Below are 20,098 nucleotides of genomic sequence, written 5' to 3' on the forward strand. Positions count from 1 at the left end.
TTGACCGGGACCTTAGTACTTAGTTTCCTTCCTTCGTGTAAAAATGTGTATGGAATGACAATGAAAAGACCACTGAACCTTTAATCATTTTAACATTTTAATCTGAGGATATGCACAGGTTTCTGTGGGGGTTAAAACAAATATATTTTAGTGCATCTTCTCCACTCAAAATATTTAAGTTTAAAGCTGCTTAAAATTGAGTTCAGCGTTAATGCCACTTTTCTTCTTTTTTTTTTAAACCCAAAGCGTCTATATTTAACGCGCGTGCACGTGATTCAGTGTTTTGTCGCCACCGCGTGGCTGAAACAAACCAAGACAAACTAGTGCAAGAAACATATGCTTTTATTATACAATGTTTGTACAAGGAATTCGATGCTGTAAAAATTACAAAGCAGACTTTAAATAATCCTTTATATTTAATTTCGAGTGATTTAAAGAAACAAAAGCATCCCTTTTAAAACAAAAAGCTTAATTTGTAAAAAATGAGCCCCAGTTCAGTCCATTATGAATAAACAGGAGCCAACATTATCCAATAGCAAAGGGACAATAATTCAAAATAAATAAAAGAAAAGAAAAAAAACAGACTTCATGCAATATACCAATGTACAAAATCCCTGGAAAAGCAGCTTAAATTAGTTTTTACAAATACATTGTGTCATCAGCCTGTGAAAATCAGCTTTCATTTGAGCAAAAACAACGTTGGCATCTATTGCCTTTGTAGGCTGGAATACAGTTAGATAAATCTGGAAACATTCCACATCTCATTTCATTAGTAAAAACTTTGTATGCGTGTACATCTCTGAATACAAAACCATCCAGACGGCGTAATCAAAGCTGGAGACCTGATCTCCAACTGAAGCGTCTGTTAGGTCAGGGTTTGTTTTGGCCATCTCCGTTCTCACGGCTCGAACCTCAGACATACTGACGCGGGTCATGGCACTTTATTGGGCTCAGGAAGGAGGTAGACATCCACACGACTGAATGCTTTTACGAAACATCCGGTATAGAAGTGTCTGCTGCACGATTAACCTTCTTCACTCGACTCGACTGGCAACACACAACTAATCAGGCCGGAGTCTCAAAGTGTGTGATGTTCAGAGATCTCCTGCCGCACTGAGACTGAAGTTCATCCGGAACAACAGATTCACTGTGCGCTGATGAGAGAGAGAGAGAGAGAGAGAGAGAGAGAGAGAGAGAGAGAGAGAGAGAGAATGTGAGTGAGTGTGAGAGTGAGAGAGTCAGTGTGTGTTTGTGTGAGTGAGTGTGAGTGTGTGAGTGAGAATAAGTGAGTGAGAGTGTGTGTGAGAGTGAGAGAGAGTGAGCGAGAGAGCTAGTGTTTCTGACACAGGCTGGGAGAGAGAGAGAGAGAGAGTGTGAGCGAGCGAGAGAGCTAGTGTTTCTGACACAGGCTGGGAGGGAGAGAGAGAGAGAGAGAGAGAGAGAGAGAGTGAGTGAGTGAGCGAGAGAGCTAGTGTTTCTGACACGGGCTCAGGCCCTTCTGGCACGGCTCCATGGTCACGGCGACTCCGACGCCGCTACGACCTGACGTCATGTTGGTGACCTCAGTCCACGAGTCTGTTTCTGGGTCGAAACTCTCCACGCTGTCCAGGAACGTGTTCCCATCATACCCTCCTGCAGACAGAGAGAGAGAGAGAGAGAGAGAGAGAGAGAGAGAGAGAGAGAGAGAGAGAGAGAGAGAGAGAGAGGAATACTGTGCTTCAGTAATAGTCCAGTCATTTTATGAAAAAAGTTTTTTTCAAACAAATTGCAACAGAATCAAACTCAACTGATTTTGTATCCTCAATATGTCCTGAGTAAGGAAAGTCCCGAAGAATCCCATTAGGGGGAAGTTCCGAAAAGACCCAAATATATCCTATTCATACGCCTAGTCATTCTTTTTCTCGCATGAACAGGGTAAACATTTTAACCTTTAGAATCACCATGAACATTACTGAGTTGATTACTTACATCAAGACAAACAAAAAATGTATTACAAGTTTTTTTAAATTGTTTGTTAACATGGACAAATGGTGCATAATCTAATTATATATGTGCTAATTTGCATAAATACCACAACAGGTCTAAACATTGGGTCTAGCCAGGAGAACATGTCTTGTTGAATCTTGTTGACACATAACAGTAAAATACTTAATATTAAGGTCTGAATGGGACCCATTTCGGCATGAGCATTAATACAGAGGCAGGAAGAAGTACTTTAGGGCAAGAACTCAGGGGTTAAAGTGGAAAAAAATCCTGAGCCTGAAATTTTTTTTTTGGGGGGGGGGGGGGGGGGGGGGCTTCATTGGCACCATTTATTTTCAAGCATGTTAATGGCATATTTTTATGAATGAAGACCAGTATCGCTGATATAGCTACTTATGTCTCGATGAAAATGTATTTTTCCAAAATTTGAAACATTTATTAGGCTTAAAAAAATAACAACTTTTCATTTAAGTGAACTTAAAACAATCCTCACTTAAACCCATAATAAATGTCATATTTACCTGTACCTTACCTGTCTAACCGATGTGAATTATATAGAAATTGAATACGTTTATAAAACAGTCCGCACTGCATAAATTATAAATGAAAAATAGATTAATCCTTAAGCGTTGAGCAGTTAGTAATTTTCTCTGTTCCCATTGTTCTTTGGTTAACTTTACTAACTGAGAGAATTGCTGTCACTTTAATACCCGCCGCTGCTGACAGGATCTCACGCATCTCATTCTCTACTCTTTACTTCCATTTAAGATTGTATTTAACTCATTTGACTGTTCTTGTGAAGATACTTGACAAAACTGACATTTTGGCATAAATGTGTGTGTTATGGTTCGTTCAAACGCGAAAGAGAACTCGATGGCGCGCTGCCGACTGCGACACTGGCGCGCGTCTTTCTGTATGTATGTGTGTGTGTGTGTGTGTGTGTGTTTCAGGAGGACATTCACTGACAGCGCGTTCTCTTTTGTCTTCTCGCGCATTGATAGTTTAAAACATTTGCGTGAAGGAGAGCATGATCATATAACCCAAAGGATGAGAGAAAGAACGGACGCTGCGATAAATATTTTAACACGTTAAAGCTGGACAAAAATTAATCGCATGTGTTTACGTTGACAGCACTAACGTTAGGCTACTTGTCATACATTGCTGACAGAAAATGCTGCGGTTTAAAGTGGACTCGTTTTCATGGTAGGCCTACACAGAATGTTTTTTTTTTTGTAAGCTACACAGAATATTTAATTAAATATTAAAATTAAATATTTAGCCAAGTCTGAAGTTACCAAGCAGCAGTGTATGTTAATGTTAGCTCAGTTATCAACAGGTGTAACGTTAGACAGAAAATATGATTATCCTGATCTGAGCTAATTTACTGAATCAACCAACTCACATCTCCTTTCTTTCTTTTCATCCATGATGACATTAAAGTCACCTGTTATTGTTTCTGGCGTTTCATCGCTGTCTGTGCCGCAACCGCTACTTGCTCATTAGAACATTCAGTGAGCTATTTTACACAGGCTCGGTCCTGCTCCTCCGTGGCAATGACGGCGTGCGGTTAAACATCATAACAAACGAATTTGAGTGGGGGTGGGGGTGGGGGGGGGGACAACGGGATTTTGGAAAGTGTCCCCATAGGAAATTACGCCCGTGGGTAGGACATCATCCCCAAGCTTCATGAACTAGCGCTCCTTTCACCGACAACGCTAACGTGATGTATAAATCTCAATCACACTGTGTTGCCAGGCCCCGCCCTGCTCTGCTTCTGATAGGCTTGTAACGTTAGTAGAGCTGCGTTCCTTTCATATGATTGGTAGGTGAAATCAATTGACTCGAAAATATTAAACCGCATGCAAGTTCCAATTTTTTTTTTTTTTTTTTTTCTCACGGCCGCACGCCGGAGATCCGGCACGGTGCCGGAATACTTTAAGCCCTGAGAACTAATACAAAAAATATATGTATATGTCAAGGGTGATTAGGAATTAAAATTAGAGGTAAAAACAAGGTGATAATTATATAACTCAATATGAATAATTTGTGTATGTAATATTTAAGCTTTGTAATAATATTTGAAATATGTTTGTAATCATGTATGTACATTTTGGAAAATGTCTTGGGTAGCTGATGTTTATTCTGTATGAGAAAAGTGACGCTCATTAGATGAGCATGTATGAAGGGTAAGGCATAATAAGCACAGGCTTCAGCCTACACCTTTTTTCGGTTATTAAATATTATTTTCTTTATTATGGAAAATTGTCTGTGAGGACCGAAATACATTTTTGTTGAATTTAATTGAAATGAATAGTTCGTAAGGTAGTTGTTAAGTTTAGGTATTATAGGATTAAGAGATGTAGAATATGATCATGCGGAATAAGGCATTAATATGTGCTTTATAACTACTAATAAACAGCCAATATCCTAGTAATATGCATGATAATAAGCAACTAGTTAATAGTGATAACGGGACCCTAAACTAAAGTGTTCCCAGAATGTACACTCAAAAGTTTTGGATCTGTAAGATTTTTAATGTTTTGTAAAAAAAAAAAAGTATTTTGCTTATAATGCTGTTCTTTTGAACTTTCTATTCATCAAAGAATCCTGAAATAAAAATGTAAATAACTGTTTTCAAAATTAATAATAATGAGAAAAAAAAAATCATCATATTAGAAAGATTTCTGAAGGATCATGTGACACTGATGCTGAACATTCAGCTTTAATCACAGGAGTAAATGACACTTTACTGTATATTCACATAGAGAACAGATGATTTACATTGTAATAATATTTTACACTATTACAATTTTTGTATTATTTTTTTTTAAAATCAAATAAATGCAGCCTTGGTGAGCAGAAGAGACTTCTTTTTTTTTTTTTTTTTACATAAAATTGTACCGATCCAAAACTGTTGACTGGTAGTGTATATATTGTGACATATTTATACTAAGTTTTACAAATGGTCTCTAGCTTGTAGACGGTGTTGCGTGCGCTGATGAATCTCTCATAGTGCAGCTCAAACAGTAGAGCGCTCATGGCAAGGTCATGCGTTCGATTCCCAGGAAAGCAAGAACTGATAAGAATGTAAATGTGTGCCTTGAAATGCAATGTAAGTCGCTTTGGATAAAAGCATCTGCCAAATGCGTAAATGTAAATGTAAATATAAAGCTGAGTTGAGCGAGCGCGTACCCAGCACATAGATGCGGCCGTGGTGCGCCGTCACTCCCAGCGCGCTGCGTCTGTGTCTCATGGAGGATGTGAAGCTCCAGCTGTCCGTCTCCACGTCGTAGCGCTCGACCGTGTTCAGCTGATTCGTGCCGTCGTATCCGCCCATCACGTAGATGAAGTTCCCCAGCGCACACACACCTGAGCACACAGCACACACATCACATGACTCGCAGCACATGGACCAATCACAGAACAGATGTTTTCATTGGCTAAAACTTTAAACTGCAGTTTGAACGATCATAAACAGGATTAATGATCCGTGTCGGATCACTAATGTTTAAAGGCACGTGTCAGCAAAACCACGAAAACTCTTCATAAGTTAAAGAAAGAGTCCAGTGAGGACCGGGGTTGGGAATCGTTTTGAATTTTAACGATTTCGATTCTGCTTATCGATTCCAATAAGGTAAAAAACAAAAAACAAAACGTAGATATCATCCCATTTAGTCTTATTGCAAAACTTTTAATTGTAGCTGAACAAGTGAACACTCAGTAATTAAAAAAGAACAAATAAACAAATCAGCAATTGATTGTCTATTTTCAAACAAATAATCACAACTGAACAAAGATACGATTGAAATAAACAGTGTTTTAAGATTTCCAGGTATTCAGAAACTGGAATCAAATGTAAAATCACACTGTACTTGTCTTTAAAAAATAAAATATACATTACAAATATACAAAAGTTATTCAGTCAAGGAGTGAATTTTCTCTGTCTTGTGTTGTTTGATTAGTGTTGTTATAGAGACGGCAGCTGGAATATTAGGATGCTGTCACTTTAAGAGCTCAAATGCTCACAAAGGAATCAATAAGAGGAATCAAATATTTTAATTTTATAACAAGTATTCGATTCCTGAATTGGAATCGATGATCATTTCCCAACCCTAGTGAGGACCAGTTCAGGAAGTGTCTTTATCCACACTAAACACTGTCGCTCTTATCCAGCCGTTCACAGTGACCAACATCTGTTGGGAATAAAATCATACAAGAGTAAAACAGTCATCTATTAGACCTGTGCACTATATTCCAAGTCTGAGGCTCTGTGTGAGAAAGCAGAGTCACATGGACGACTGTTATGATGCTTTTTGACATGTTTGGAGCTTTAAGGCTTAGTTCACCCAAAAAGACATCATGTCATCAGTCCCTCACCCTCATGTCTCCAGAACACGGATTACATGTTTAATGAAATCTGAGAGATTTCTGTCCCTCCATTGAAAACCTGTTCACCCAAAATGTTCATAAAGAGAAGGTAAAATAAATCCATATGAATGTCTCGGTTTAATCCAAGTCTTTTAAAGAGACACGATCAAAGAACAGATTTAATTTTAAGCTTTTTGTCACATATAAACACTGATCAGTGAACATAAATAGAGGCTCGACCGTACTGTACTTGCTTAAAGTGCGAGAACAAACCTCACTGGCTCTCGCAGAAGCTCAAACGTGCCACATGACACGCGAGATTAAACCTCATTGGTTCTTCCTTTTGTGCTAGGTGGAAGAATGAACGGGTTTGGAACGACTCGAGGGAAAGTAAATAATGGCAATTAAGATTTTTACAGGGTCCCCACACCTTGATTAACTTTACATTCAAGGACTTTCCAGGTCCAATACCCTCAAATTCAAGGACTTAATGTGGGGACACAACAACAGATGTTTAGGTTCCATCGTAGTAGTTTCGAGCGCACGAGAGCGTCACGGCAACGTACAACACAAAGTACCTCACGCGGGAAACACTTAACGGGATATTTGGGATATTTAATTTAATTAATCAATCAACAATACTATTGATCAGCATTACCAAACGTGGACATTTTCCACTAGAAACAAGCATTGATGTATTATTTTAATTTAATACTGTGAAGCTGCTTTGATACAATCTGTGTTGTGAAAAGCGCTATATAAATAAACTTGACTTGACTTGACGTAACGCGTAAATGCGCGTAACTAACGTAAATCAAGCAAGCTAGCGTGCATAGGCCTGGAAGTGTTGGCGAAATATTAATATTATATAAAATACAAATAATATGGAATTTTGAAAACTTCTTGCACAAAATAAATTCATTGAATTATTGGGCCTTGAATTATTATTATTTTTTTCAGATTCACAAACTTTCCAGGATTTCAAGGACCCGTGTGACCGTTTCTAGAGTCGCCGCAGTGCAGACTGATGCGCGCGCCTGTGTTTGACCTCACCTGCGCCGCTGCGGACTGTGTTCATGGACGCCACGCTCCTCCACTCGTCTTTCTCGGGGTTGTAGCATTCGGCCGAGCTCAGCCGGTGAGTGCCGTCGAAGCCGCCCACCGCGTACAGCAGACGGTTGATCACGGCCACGCCTACACCGATACGCCGCGTTAGCATCGGCGCTACCAGCTGCCAGCAGTCTCGCTCGGGATCGTACCTGAAACACACAACGGCAACAAACATGCTGAGTAGAGCTCGGTACAAAACACACATTTCTTGATTTTAATCGATTCTCATTTCGATTTCTCAAGAATCAATCTTTAAGTCTTTGCTGTTTTCAGTTGATTGATGCGTGAACTAAACTTTGTAGTGCGCCTCCCATCCAATAATCACAATAAGCGTTGTGCTTTTTGATATGAAACAGTCTCAGTCTTCAAATTCTATCCATTTTATTATGAATTTCAAACAATAAATGTGTTTCTGTGAGATGACAGATCTCTGAAGCGCCTCAGACGAACCGATCATCTCTTCCTCTTGACCACGAGTTACAGCAGCAAATAAACATGAATGAGCATCAGAAGGAATGTTGAGAGATACAGAACAACTGGAATGAATCATGTCTCATATAATCGCTCAATCAGTGTTTCCTCCACGGAAAGACGTCAATAAAACAGCTTGAGAACAATAACGTCACATTCACCTCAGAAAAGTCATTCAATGACTTAAAACCTGTTAGTCAGCAAGAAAAATCAACTCTAGAAAGAAGCATTTTGATAAACACATGCACTATATTAGATATTCATTATATTTTTTACTTAACCAGTTCTTTAAAGTCCAACTGAAATCAAAATTGACCCTATTTACTTTGTTAGCGCATATTACTAGTCTTGTGGTGAACAATTAATCCGTGCAAGTTAAAACACAGAAAAAAATTGTTTGCCGTCGTAATCTTTAATCAAAGTCTGAAAAGTTACTTCCGGTCTGGGATGGCGTCCCTTCTCTGATGACGTAGGTTTGACGGCTTGGGTTGGGAAACGCTTAACCACTCCCCTCAAACCGTTAGTCTGCTGTGAGCGAGAGATGGAGAGGAGGAGCGCTAGAGTAAACCCTGCCCTCTGTTCAATATTCCCTTTCACTGGGAAATACGTCACAGCACTGGAGAAAAGTCGTTTGCAACTTCCGGTTCACGCAGACTTTAATATTTAATGTTTGAATAAATCATGAAAACAAGTTATGACAGCCACCATTTAAATGTTTATATTTTAAAAAACGAGTAAACATAACTGTCATTAAAAAAATATTTTAATGTTACTATTATGAAAACCTAATAATTAATAGTAATTTAAATGTTTGTATACAAATTAGTTCATTTTAACCTGTAATATTTTACCAATGTACCAACTGACAGGGTTCCCTGTATATTTACAGCATTAGTTTTTCCCATTAGTTTTTTTTTTGACATGTACTGTACCTGATACACAGTACAGGTCAAAAGTTTCTTCTGCTCATCAAGCCTGCATTTATTTGATCAAAAATACAGAAAAATAATAATATTGTGATATATTATTACAATTTAAAATAATTGGTTTTCAATTTATTATACTTTAAATTATCATTTATTTCTGTGATCAAAGCTGAATTTTCAGGATCATTACTCCAGTCTATCACATGATCCTTTAGAAATCACTCTAATAGAGTGCCGAAGTTATGACGTCACTTTGTAGGCCAAAACGCGGAAGTGAGTTAGCATTTTAGCACTACCGGTTCCCTCGCCCTAAAGTCTATGGGTTTTTTGAATAGGTTTTTGCTAAATCGCCTGAAATAAGGTCTGTGGTTAACAAAGCCTCTAAATATTTTCACGTTTTGATCTATGACATAAAACACACCAGTTATAACCTGCTTGTGATTTTTTTTAACTTTATTGTGTCTTAAAAACGGTGGTTGCTAACAAGTTGCTAAAAGGGACTACATCCTTTGGCGGGGACTTTAGACGTCATCATGACAAACATGAAATCTCTCACGAGCCCGCGTTTCAGCTTCACGGTCTTAGAAGTTTACCTTTCAGTTAATATACATAACGTTATTTTTGTTTTGTCCCGAGATGCAACCACAAGTCATCGAATGAAATCTCGTTTGACCATTTTCCGGCCGATGTTACCCAGCGGAGACTCTGGGTTCGTGCCAGATGGAGTAAAAAAGGCTAGCAGTAGCAAGAATAAGCGTTTTTCATAACCAAATCAACAGCTAAAATACCTTTTGTCTTTCTCTTAAAATATCTAAAAGCTTGTTTACTTTGCCACTGTTTAATAGATTAGATCTGCTGCAGTTTTATTAAAGGCTAACGTTACGTTGAGAAATGTGTTTAATTAAAATATTCAAAATAATACCTGGTTTATTGACTTTTATGGTAACTTGTTTGGATATAATTATAGAAAGGGTGGGTCCTGCACCCTGATATTTGTGAACTTGGCTTTTACCCACTTATAATAATATGATTGTATTTGTAAACAGCATTACCGGTAGTTAAGGCATTAGGTAACAATGATATTAATCTTTGTTATTTTAGTAGTAAATGTTAACTATATTTAATGTGCTATATAAACGTGGACAATTCCCAGAGAACACGCTGATATGTATAGCCTTAATGCACTGTAAGTTGCCTGTCTGACAAATACACAAATTAAATGTTAAACTATTGTATACTACTTGTATACTATTGTAACTACACTCCAGTCAGCTCACAGTAATGTGAATGTGAGATAAAATTTACTACACTGGCTCTCACATTGGGGCTTGTGGATTACCAGGTAAAAATATATAACGTTAGAAAATGTTAACAAAATTAGTATATGTGGTTTATTTAGGGAACATATATGGTTTAATTATAATACATTATAATAAGCATTTGCTATTGGACAATTCTCTTTAAATTCAACATATATAATTATATACAACTATTATATTAAATGTTTGGAATTTAACTGTGTTATGCTTGTTCAGAGATTATTTGTATAGTTATCTTAAATACATAGAACACTATTATAACTCCTCTATCTCTCCCTAGTTTTACTTATCAAGACTCGATTAACCTTGTCCCTCATGCTGGCCCTTACAATACCAGCAAGTAAACCAGCATCTAAGCTGCACTGTTCATGTCCAGATTTATAGTGGTTCTCTCCTCGATCTATGGTTTTTCTATCGTCTAAGAAAAAGGACTGGATACGTAATTGATACGGCCATAACGTTAGTGCTTCTGAGAAAGCGCGTTTTTTCCTGGCGAATTAGCAAATGGTATGCAAACATACAATCAAACATAATACAGTGAAAGATAATCTTTAAAGTTTATTTGGGGCACAATGATCAGGCATAATAATCTTAATCACAAAGAAAATAATATTAAGGTTTATATAAACTAACAAAATAATAAACGAATAAATAAAACATTAACAAAATGATTAACGTGAAAAATGATGATGACGTTGATCCGCGACCATGGTGTGCTGGTGTGCTGTAGTCCGTTTATAGCGTTAGCATTTTATATCTGACGGCTTTATTTAGGCTTCAAAATGTATACATTTTGGATTAGCTTGTAAAGATTATCTTGATAGACAAAACGTGTTAGGGTCACAACTCTTTGTTGAACACAGATCTTATTTTTTGCGATTTTCCAAAAGTCTATGGGGAAAATGCATTGCTTTTCGATTCGAGGGAACCCATGCGCCGCTAACTTCCGGGTTGTCCTACAAAATGACGTCATAACTTCGGCACTCTATATGATGATTCATTATCAAAGTAGGAACCAGTTCTGCTGCTTAATATTTTTTCATAACCTGTGATACTTTTTTAGGATACTTTGATGAATAAAAAGTAAAAAATAAAAAATAAAATAAATAAAAAAGAAGCAAATTTTTTAAAAATAGAAATCTTTTGTAACAACAATATACACTACTGGTCAGTAATTTGGGGTCAGTCATTTTATTTTTTAAATAAATCAATACTTTTATTCAGCAAGGATGTGTTAAATTGATAAAAAGTGATAGTAAAGAAGATTTATATTATTAGAATTTTTTTTTTTTTTTGAATAAATGCAGTTCTTTTTAACCTTTTATTCATCAAATATATCAGGCAGCAGAACTGTTTCCAGCACTCATAATAAATCAGAATATTAGAATGATTTCTGAAGGATCATGTGACACTGAAGACTGGAGTAATGATGCAGAAAATTCAGCTTTGCATCACAGGAATAAATTATTTTTTAAAGTATTTTCAAATAGAAAACTATTATTTTAAGTTGTAATAATATTTCAAAATATTACTGTTTTTTTTCTGTATTTTTGATCAAATAAACGCAGCCTTGATAAGCATTAGAGACTTCTTTCAAAAATATAAAAAAATGTAATGTTTCCAAACTTTTGACCTGTACTGTATATCAAAATTAATCGATATTGAATCAAATTGAATTCAACTGACATAAATTGGGACAAACACTTATCAACATATTATACACATCATGTATCACTGGATGTCACTAGAGCTCAGTAAAGCGAGTGCGTTTATAATTACTTGATCTTCATCTTGAGGAAGTGAAACACAACAGACCACGAACTAATTTACCTGGAACAGACAGACAGATGTGTCTTTATAACTCCAGTGACTCAGTCCAAAGTTCAGTGTTTAAACACCTATTAATAGTTAGTTCCACTTCCTTTATTTCACATAATGTTTGTCACCTGCTATTCATCACTTATCTCCATGAACATCTCAAAGGAAGTGTCACAGTCCATTGTTATGTGGATCTAAAAGGGGTTTTAGGTGTTTTCTTCCTGACTGACGTGAGCCTCTAGTATCGGCATCAATGAGAGACGAGTGAACCACACGAGCTCCCGCCGCTCTACAGAGCAGAAGTGCGGACTCCTTTCAGCTTCCACTTTAAACAAACGCTGAAAGGGTTAATTCTGTCAGTAATTACTCTCCCTCATGTATTTCCAACCCTGTAAGACTTTCATTCATCTTCGGAACACAAATTAAGATATTTTCGATTAAATCTTATTCAAAATATATGTTATTGAAACTTGCCGGCCCAGAAAGTTAGTAAAGACAGTGTTTAAAATAGTCCAAGTGACTACAGTGGCTCAACCTTCAGTTTATCAAGCGAGAATAATTTTTGTGCACAAAAAAAATAACGACTTTATTCAACTATTGATTTTCTTCTGTGTGTCTCTGAGTGAGTTCACGTAGTGTAACAGCGCACGCTTCTGGGATGTACGTCAGAACGGAGGCTCACTATTGGCCGACTGTCGCTGTTACACTACGTGAACTCACTCAGAGACACACACAGATTTTTTTGCCCAGCCTTAGTGTCTAGTGATGCAACAAAGTTGAGATACGTTTAACTTTATGCAAATGAAGAGCAACTTTCGGGAACGACATCCAATAGGAGTGAAGTCAGTGAAGCACACGTGATCCACCACTACACCTGTAGTGTCTGCGGCAAGATGCAGAAGTTGATTTTACATTTATATTTAGTGTTTTCCCTCCAAAATGTTTGTTTTTTTAACATGGAATGAAAGCTGTGAACCAGATGTGGGAACACGAACCAATGACATGCAGCGACAAAGCTGCTAAAGGCCCGGATACACTCATGGCACAGTTCTTTTTAGTATGTTGCTTATGGGAAAAAATAAGCTTGAAATACCTCTGCAGCGACACACTGTTAGCGAACACCCCGACGCCGCCTAAGCTGACGTCAAAGACTTTACATTTAGACGGTGTGCTCGCATTAGTGCAATGCACAGGAAAACGTTTTGGAGGAATATCCTCCCCCATATATTTAATTACCTAATAAAATCCTGCAAGCACTTATTTTTTTCCCCTTTACTCAGATCGCCCTAAAAGCAATGGAGCAAAACTTAATGTACAAGGTCTTTTATGTTATAATGAGAAGTGTAAAAATGTTTTCAGTTCATAATGAAACCATGGCAGGACAAATTAGTGGATTAGTGGAAGTCTAGGTAATGGGAAACACTGCATGATCACTGGGAACACTGTGAACTGATGCAAAAGGATGTCGGTGTCGTGTGGAAGAGATTAGGGCTGTCAAATAAAAATTAGAAATTCAAATATTCGTCGAATTAAAAAAACCCTGAACATTTGAATGCAAAAACCGTGCATTTGAATTTTTGGTGTGTCAAGACGCGCACGAGACATGATGACGTCACTGACGCGATTCGTTTCTGTTAGCTTATCCAGTATACAGCGCTACGTTGTTAATTAGAAAAATGGTGGGAAAAGTCTCAAAATTCATGACGAAAACCCTCTCAGTTAGTGGGAAAAATCATGCAACGACACACTTGACCAAACCTGCACATCGGTCAGAGCTGAGTGTGTGTTTCATCAGCGGGAAACACTGTCAACAGAAAGCGCTCAGCACTCGCGGCAGATCAAGTCGAGCATCTGGTGTTTTTGACGAACAATATGTAGAAGTGGATTGTTTCTGAATGGCAGTTTGCTATAGTGTCTGTTCATGTAGTAACGTTACGTTACGCTGTGTGTGTACGCTGTGTGTACGCTGTGTGTACGCTGTGTTTTCTCAGGTTACTGATGCACTTGCACAGTTTTATGCACTACTGTAACCTAATTTTACTTGCATGCACATTAAGGAAATTATATTTTATTTAAGAACAATTGTTTCAAAAGTTAATGCACTTGTAATTAGAATTTTGCTAATATTTAAGAAATAAATTCGAATTTAGTTTTTCAGAAAATAGTATCGTAGTTCAGTTTCGTGATATGTATCGAATCGTGACATGAGGGTCTCGTTACACCCCTAATTAAAAAAGAATTCAGTTCTAGTGATGTGCGGGTCGTCTCGATATCAAGGTCCCTCACTCCCCGTTCACTTCTGCGCAGACTCGGTGTTTAGAGAAGCTATCAATCACAGCTGTCAATCATGACGTCACATTATAGCATCAAATAACTAAGACCAAACTTATTTTAAAAAACGAACACTCAAACTTACATCAGCGTAATAAAAACGACATAAAATGACAGAAAACCTCAGACAGAATCAGGTCCCTAATCTGTCAGTGCCATATTAGGACTTTGGCGGCTTCACTTTTCACCAACGGAAGAGAGTGAAGAAGAGGCGTCGTCCATCTTTTTTTACACTCTATGGTTTAGTCTGGAAGAGATAAAAGATAAAACACATCAACAACATCTCACCTCTCGACGCTGTTGTGATGTAGGCATCCGTGCGAGCCGCCCACCGCGTAGATCATGCCGTCGATCACGCCAACACCGATGCGGTTGCGCGGGACGCTCATGGGCGCGCAGGGCAGCCAGCAGTTATTCATCGGGTTGTAGCAGTCCAGCGTGTTTGAGTCCATGTTTCCATCCGGAGCGTTATTCCTCCCGCCCACCGCGTACAGCAGACCGCTAATAACACACGCCGCTAGCCCACTGCGAGGCGTCTGCAGGTCCGCTAGCCGTAGCCACGCGCCCGTACAGGTGTTAAACGCCTCCAGATAGCTAAGCGACTGCCGGAAGTATCCGCCCGCCGTGTAGATGAGCTGCGGGACTTTGGGTGTCCGACAGGGAATGAGTTTGGTGGGTTTGTGCAGCGTGAGATCCTGGAAGATCTGGGACAGGTAGTCTTTGCTCTGCGCGTCCCACTCGAAGTGCTCGAGCTGCCGGCGTAGGAAGTTCGGCGTGAGCGAGTGGCAGCGCACGGCCTGGAGAAGCGCCTGAACGTACGGACGCCGGTTCTCACGGTCGTACTGAACCCACTCCACGCACGCGTGAAACACCTCGGACTCGCAGCGCACGTTCAGCTCGTCGCGGCTGATTAGCGTCACTAGCTGACAGTGAGTGAGGTTGAAGAACTCCTCCTGCGTCGCCACCTGAGAGAGAGAGAGAGAGAGAGAGAGAGAGAGAGAGAGAGAGAGAGAGAGAGAGAGAGAGAGAGAGAGAGAGAGAGAGAGAGAGAGAGAGAGAGAGAGAGAGAGACATTTTTATCTCATCGGATCAGTATCAAAACATTTACTGCCTTTAAGGCACATTCACACCAAGGACAATAACTATAATGATAAAGATATAGTTTTAAAAGTTGTTTTAGAAGAACAGCGACATCTAGAGAAACGAGTTGTTGGAATCAGTTTTAGAATGATTTTTTCTTTTAGTGTTGTGCTTTTGTATATATAAATAAACACATATACATGTATACATTTAAGACATATTTGCATGTATATACTGTAGATATATTAATACATAATTTATATAATATATAAATATAAATATTTTATATACACTACCGTTCGGGGTCGGTAAGATTTTTTTAATGTTTTTAAAAGAAGTCTCTTCTGCTCACCAAGGCTGCTTTATTTGATAAAAAAACAATAAAAACACAGTAATATTGTGAAATATTATGACAATTTAAAATGACTTTTCTATTTTAATATATTTTAAACTGTAATTTATTCCTGTGATCAAAGCTGAATGTTCAGCATCATTACTCCAGTCTTCAGTGTCACATGATCCTTCAGAAATCACTCTAATATGATGATTTGATGATCAAGAAACATATATGATTATTATCAATGTTGAACAGCATTTATTTCAAATAGAATATTTTCTAACATTATAAATGTCTTTACTGTCACTTTTGATCAGTTTAACTCATCCTTGATGAATAAAAGTATTGATTTATTTTATTACTTTCCCCCAAAAATAAAATTAAAGTTCTTACTGACCCCAAACTTTAGAACGGTAGTGTTTAATGTTAAAAAAGCTTCTATTTTAAATAAATGCTGTTCTTTTGAACTTTCTATTCATCAAAGAATCCTGAAATAAAAATGTAAATAATTGTTTTCAACTGATAATAATTATAAATGTTTCTTGATCATCAAATCATCATATTAGAGTGATTTCTGAAGGATCATGTGACACTGAAGACTGGAGTAATGATGCTGAAAATTCAGCTTTGATCACAGGAATAAATTACACTTTACTGTATATTCACATAGAAAACAGATGATTTACATTGGAATAATATTTCACAATATTACTGTTTTTGTTTGTATTTTTAATCAAATAAATGCAGCCTTGGTGAGCAGAAGATACTTCTTTTAAAAACATTAAAAATCTTACTGGTAGTGTATAAATAACCCATTTTTCTTAAATATATACATGCATATGAGTGTATTTATACAGGAGTCAACATTTGAGCTTAGAATAAACAGACCGTTATCGTTCGTTGGTGTGTACGCAAGCGTTAGTTATCGTCTTTGGTGTGAACGGCCCTTAACATGTGCCCTACCCGTCACACAGGTTAGCTCAGAGGTGTGTGTCACTGACCTGACTGAAGTTCATGTAGATGTATTCTCTGGCCTTCTGGTGAAGCTCTGTGCAGCCGATCTGCTCGGCGAAGTTGGCGATGCCGATGGCGTTGCTCGGGTCGAGCTGCTGCACGAGGAAATCACAGCAGGCCTTCACCACGCTGTCGATCTGGTACATGACGGCCCCGTTCATCACGTGAATCACACACTTCTCACCGACAGAGATGCTCGCCGTGTACGCGAACTCGATGAGCCGCCCCATGACCTGAGAACAACCACCAGACACGTTTATAAAGACGCAGCTCAAGAGCAGCACCGATTAATCATTATCAGGGTTATTTGACCTAATCGCAATTATAGCAGAGCAAATGTGCAGTTTAAGTTTTATTTAAATCACTTTTTGGACCCATAGTGCGCAGTAAAGCATGTTTCAGTCATATTGAGACTCAGAAATCATGTCAAACTGGCTGTAAACGCTCCAACGGAAACTGGGATATTTGTTTTATTTCAATCGCATTCTGTGATACAAATAAGGGAAATATAAGCATTCAAAGAAATGTCATAAAATGTGCTATATCGGGTTATCTTTTTCCGGTGTGGAGAGTCATAATCTGGAAGGGAGTAAAAAATAAAGAATATTAAAAAAACAACACTGCTGTAAAGTACACAATGATAGTCAAAAATATCTTGAATGAATGATTCAATGACAAATACATTTTTAACAGTCACTTGTCGCCACCTACCGGTGCAATGATGTCATTGATATAATAATAAAAATGTGTCAAGTTACTTTCAAAGAGGATTTGCTCCATTTTAATCAATACCGTAGATATCAGTGTTAATATCCGAACTATTAACTTTTATCCAAGCGTCTCTGTGATAATTTGAATTATTGTAAGACATGTATGATACTGTGTTGTTGAAAAGATGCTGTTTCATACGATACATGACAGCTGCTCTTTCCGGCTCAGAGCGCAGATCTGAATGTTCGCTGTGATCGTACTTGTCAAAAGTTTAATGGACACAGCCAAATCGCTGTCATTTAGGAATAATATCGCGCATGTGTTTGAATTGAGATTAGGGGTGTCACAATATATCAAAATACAAAAATGCAACAATATGTATCGTGGATAGTTCACAATCTGTATTGTATAGTTCACCCATAATTAAAATTACTGTGCTTGAAAAAATTCACGTTTTCAGAGTTTTAGTGTCAGTACTACATTACACTGCTATATATAATGTTGAATATAATGTTTAATTATGCAATGGGGGAATATTTGTGGGTCCTGATAATGCCAAATGTCTGATGTTACCGGTAAAAAGTGTCCTACATTATTTTAAATATATCTAGTCAGTGACAGAGTGCAGCATATTAGTTTTCAGCTTCAGAATCATGAATATTGTTATTCTGGTGTCTCTATTGTCCTGTGCTTTGGGTTTCCAGCACCAAGTCCAAGTCTATTAATTTACATTCACAATGTAATACCAAATTTAGCATTTTAATCAACAGTAAATTTTTTGTTATTGTTTTACCATATGCCTTGGAGTATCGAAATAATATCATATCGTGAGTTCAGTATCGAATCGTGACGTGAGGGTATCGCTTCACCCCTAATTGAGATCACAATCTTTTACTGATTAATCGTGTGGCTCTATTGTTAATCGCAATTATTTGAATGACAATTAAAGGTGCAATGTGTAATATTTAGGAGGATCTATTGACAGAAATGCAATATCATATACATAACTATGTTTTCAGTGGTGTATAAAGACCTTACATAATGAACCGTTATGTTTTTATTAGCTTAGAATGAGGAATTTCTCTCTACACACACCGCGGGTCCGCTTACATCGACATGTTTCTACAGGAGCCCTGAACGGACAAACGCGTTTCGTCACTATGTTGTTCTTCATGAAAAGAAGCGAGCTAAAGTCAGCGAATAAAACACTGACACAAAGATGAACAAGTAACAATAATATTCGCAATAACAGATTGCTGTCTCAGACGACATCACTTCCCGTCGGCCACCGTAACTTCTGTTGGGTGCAATTCACAAACTCACCACTAGATGCTGCTACAATTTACACACTGCACCTTTAATGTCAGAACACAATGCATGATCGTAACAGACCTAGCATCACAACATCAATCGCAGACGCCCGTACCTTTGGGTGAATGTGATGTTGCTTAACCTTAATGTTATAAGTATAAAAACTCCACATTTAGAATTTTTACCGCAGTATGCTAACTGAGTTTCTTATTGCGTTTTTAACGTTTTATCCAGGCTACTTGTCCGGTTGGGCAAGTAAAATTCTCTTTCACTTGCCCCATCAAAAAATCCACTTGTCGCGGACAAGCATTAATGTCGACCCCTGCAATTCATGATCGTAACAGGCCTAGCATCACAACATCAATCGCGTACACTCGTACCTTTGGGTGAATCCCCTCGATGGGCACCACCTCCATCCCACACTCCTTCAGCCCGTTGGTGAACATGGCACGAAACACCGGCGACGACGACGCCAACACCACCTTATGAGCCACGAAGTCCACGGCCTGGAGCTCGTTGTATTTGACCCTCAGCGTGACGTCGCACAGCTGGCGCTCCGTCCGTAGCTCGTTCATGATGGCGAAGGCGGCCGCCGTGTGGCTCTCCAGCGTGTAGCTGAACACGCGGTGCCCGTTTCGCTCCGACGGCGTGACCTCCGCCTTGCACTCCGTCATCCCGGACGCCGCGTACATCGTCACCGGCCGCGGCCCGGCACTAGCATCCTCGCTCGCCAGCGCAGGTTCAACGGCGGTAGACGGTAGACGGGTGAGTTTTACACGCTCTTACGGGTCGCTCAGGTGAAACGTGCTGTTATAGAGGCCTATAATCTCCTGATGGTTTGGGTCTGTGACACGTCTCCATTTCATACGCAATCTGTTGGATTTGACTAGGGGAATTTATGAAGCAGGAAAAGCACAAGAACAATCCAACCGGTTTGTTGCTCAAATAATTGTGTCTCTTCCTCAAGAGGAGGATGAACTTTTATTGCATGTGAAGTGAAACTGTTTTTCTGAGCAGGTTCGGGTTGAAGGTGAAGACAAACGAGTCTAAAAGCAGCATCTGAACCTGAACGCCAGACGTTCCTTGACTGTGAAGGATCTTGTAGACTTTGTGTCAGAATGAGTCCCGGGAAAACTGTCACACGTGTGGAGTTTAATGGTGTTTTCACTGATCACTGGGAGTCCTGAGAAGAAGAAAACAGAGATTAAAGCAAACATAAGAAACACAGCACAATCATAACCACAACCATTGCAGTAAATCAAACTCATCTCAACATATTGAGGAACAAAAGAACACTGAGGAGAATGTGTCCTTAAAAC

The 20,098-nt window shown here is 38.5% G+C and overlaps 1 protein-coding gene across 2 annotated transcripts in view; it reads right to left on the reverse strand.

Moving 5' to 3' along the window:
• Positions 1 to 324: 324 nt before the first annotated feature.
• keap1b (kelch-like ECH-associated protein 1b) overlaps positions 325 to 20,098 on the reverse strand; it is a 21,147-nt gene continuing 1,373 nt past the window's right edge. For both annotated transcript variants that reach the window (XM_084128113.1, XM_084128114.1), the window contains 6 exons: positions 19,160 to 19,962; positions 16,745 to 16,990; positions 14,615 to 15,291; positions 7,405 to 7,610; positions 5,176 to 5,352; positions 325 to 1,632 (listed from right to left, as the gene is read on the reverse strand). In XM_084128113.1, coding sequence (XP_083984239.1) covers positions 1,469 to 1,632; positions 5,176 to 5,352; positions 7,405 to 7,610; positions 14,615 to 15,291; positions 16,745 to 16,990; positions 19,160 to 19,471 — 1,782 coding nt within the window. In that variant the 5' untranslated portion in view covers positions 19,472 to 19,962 and the 3' untranslated portion in view covers positions 325 to 1,468. The remainder of the gene's footprint in view (positions 1,633 to 5,175; positions 5,353 to 7,404; positions 7,611 to 14,614; positions 15,292 to 16,744; positions 16,991 to 19,159; positions 19,963 to 20,098) is intronic.

The sequence above is a fragment of the Abramis brama genome (assembly GCF_963993115.1).
Source record: "Abramis brama genome assembly, chromosome: 11".
NCBI classification, from domain to species: domain Eukaryota; kingdom Metazoa; phylum Chordata; class Actinopteri; order Cypriniformes; family Leuciscidae; genus Abramis; species Abramis brama.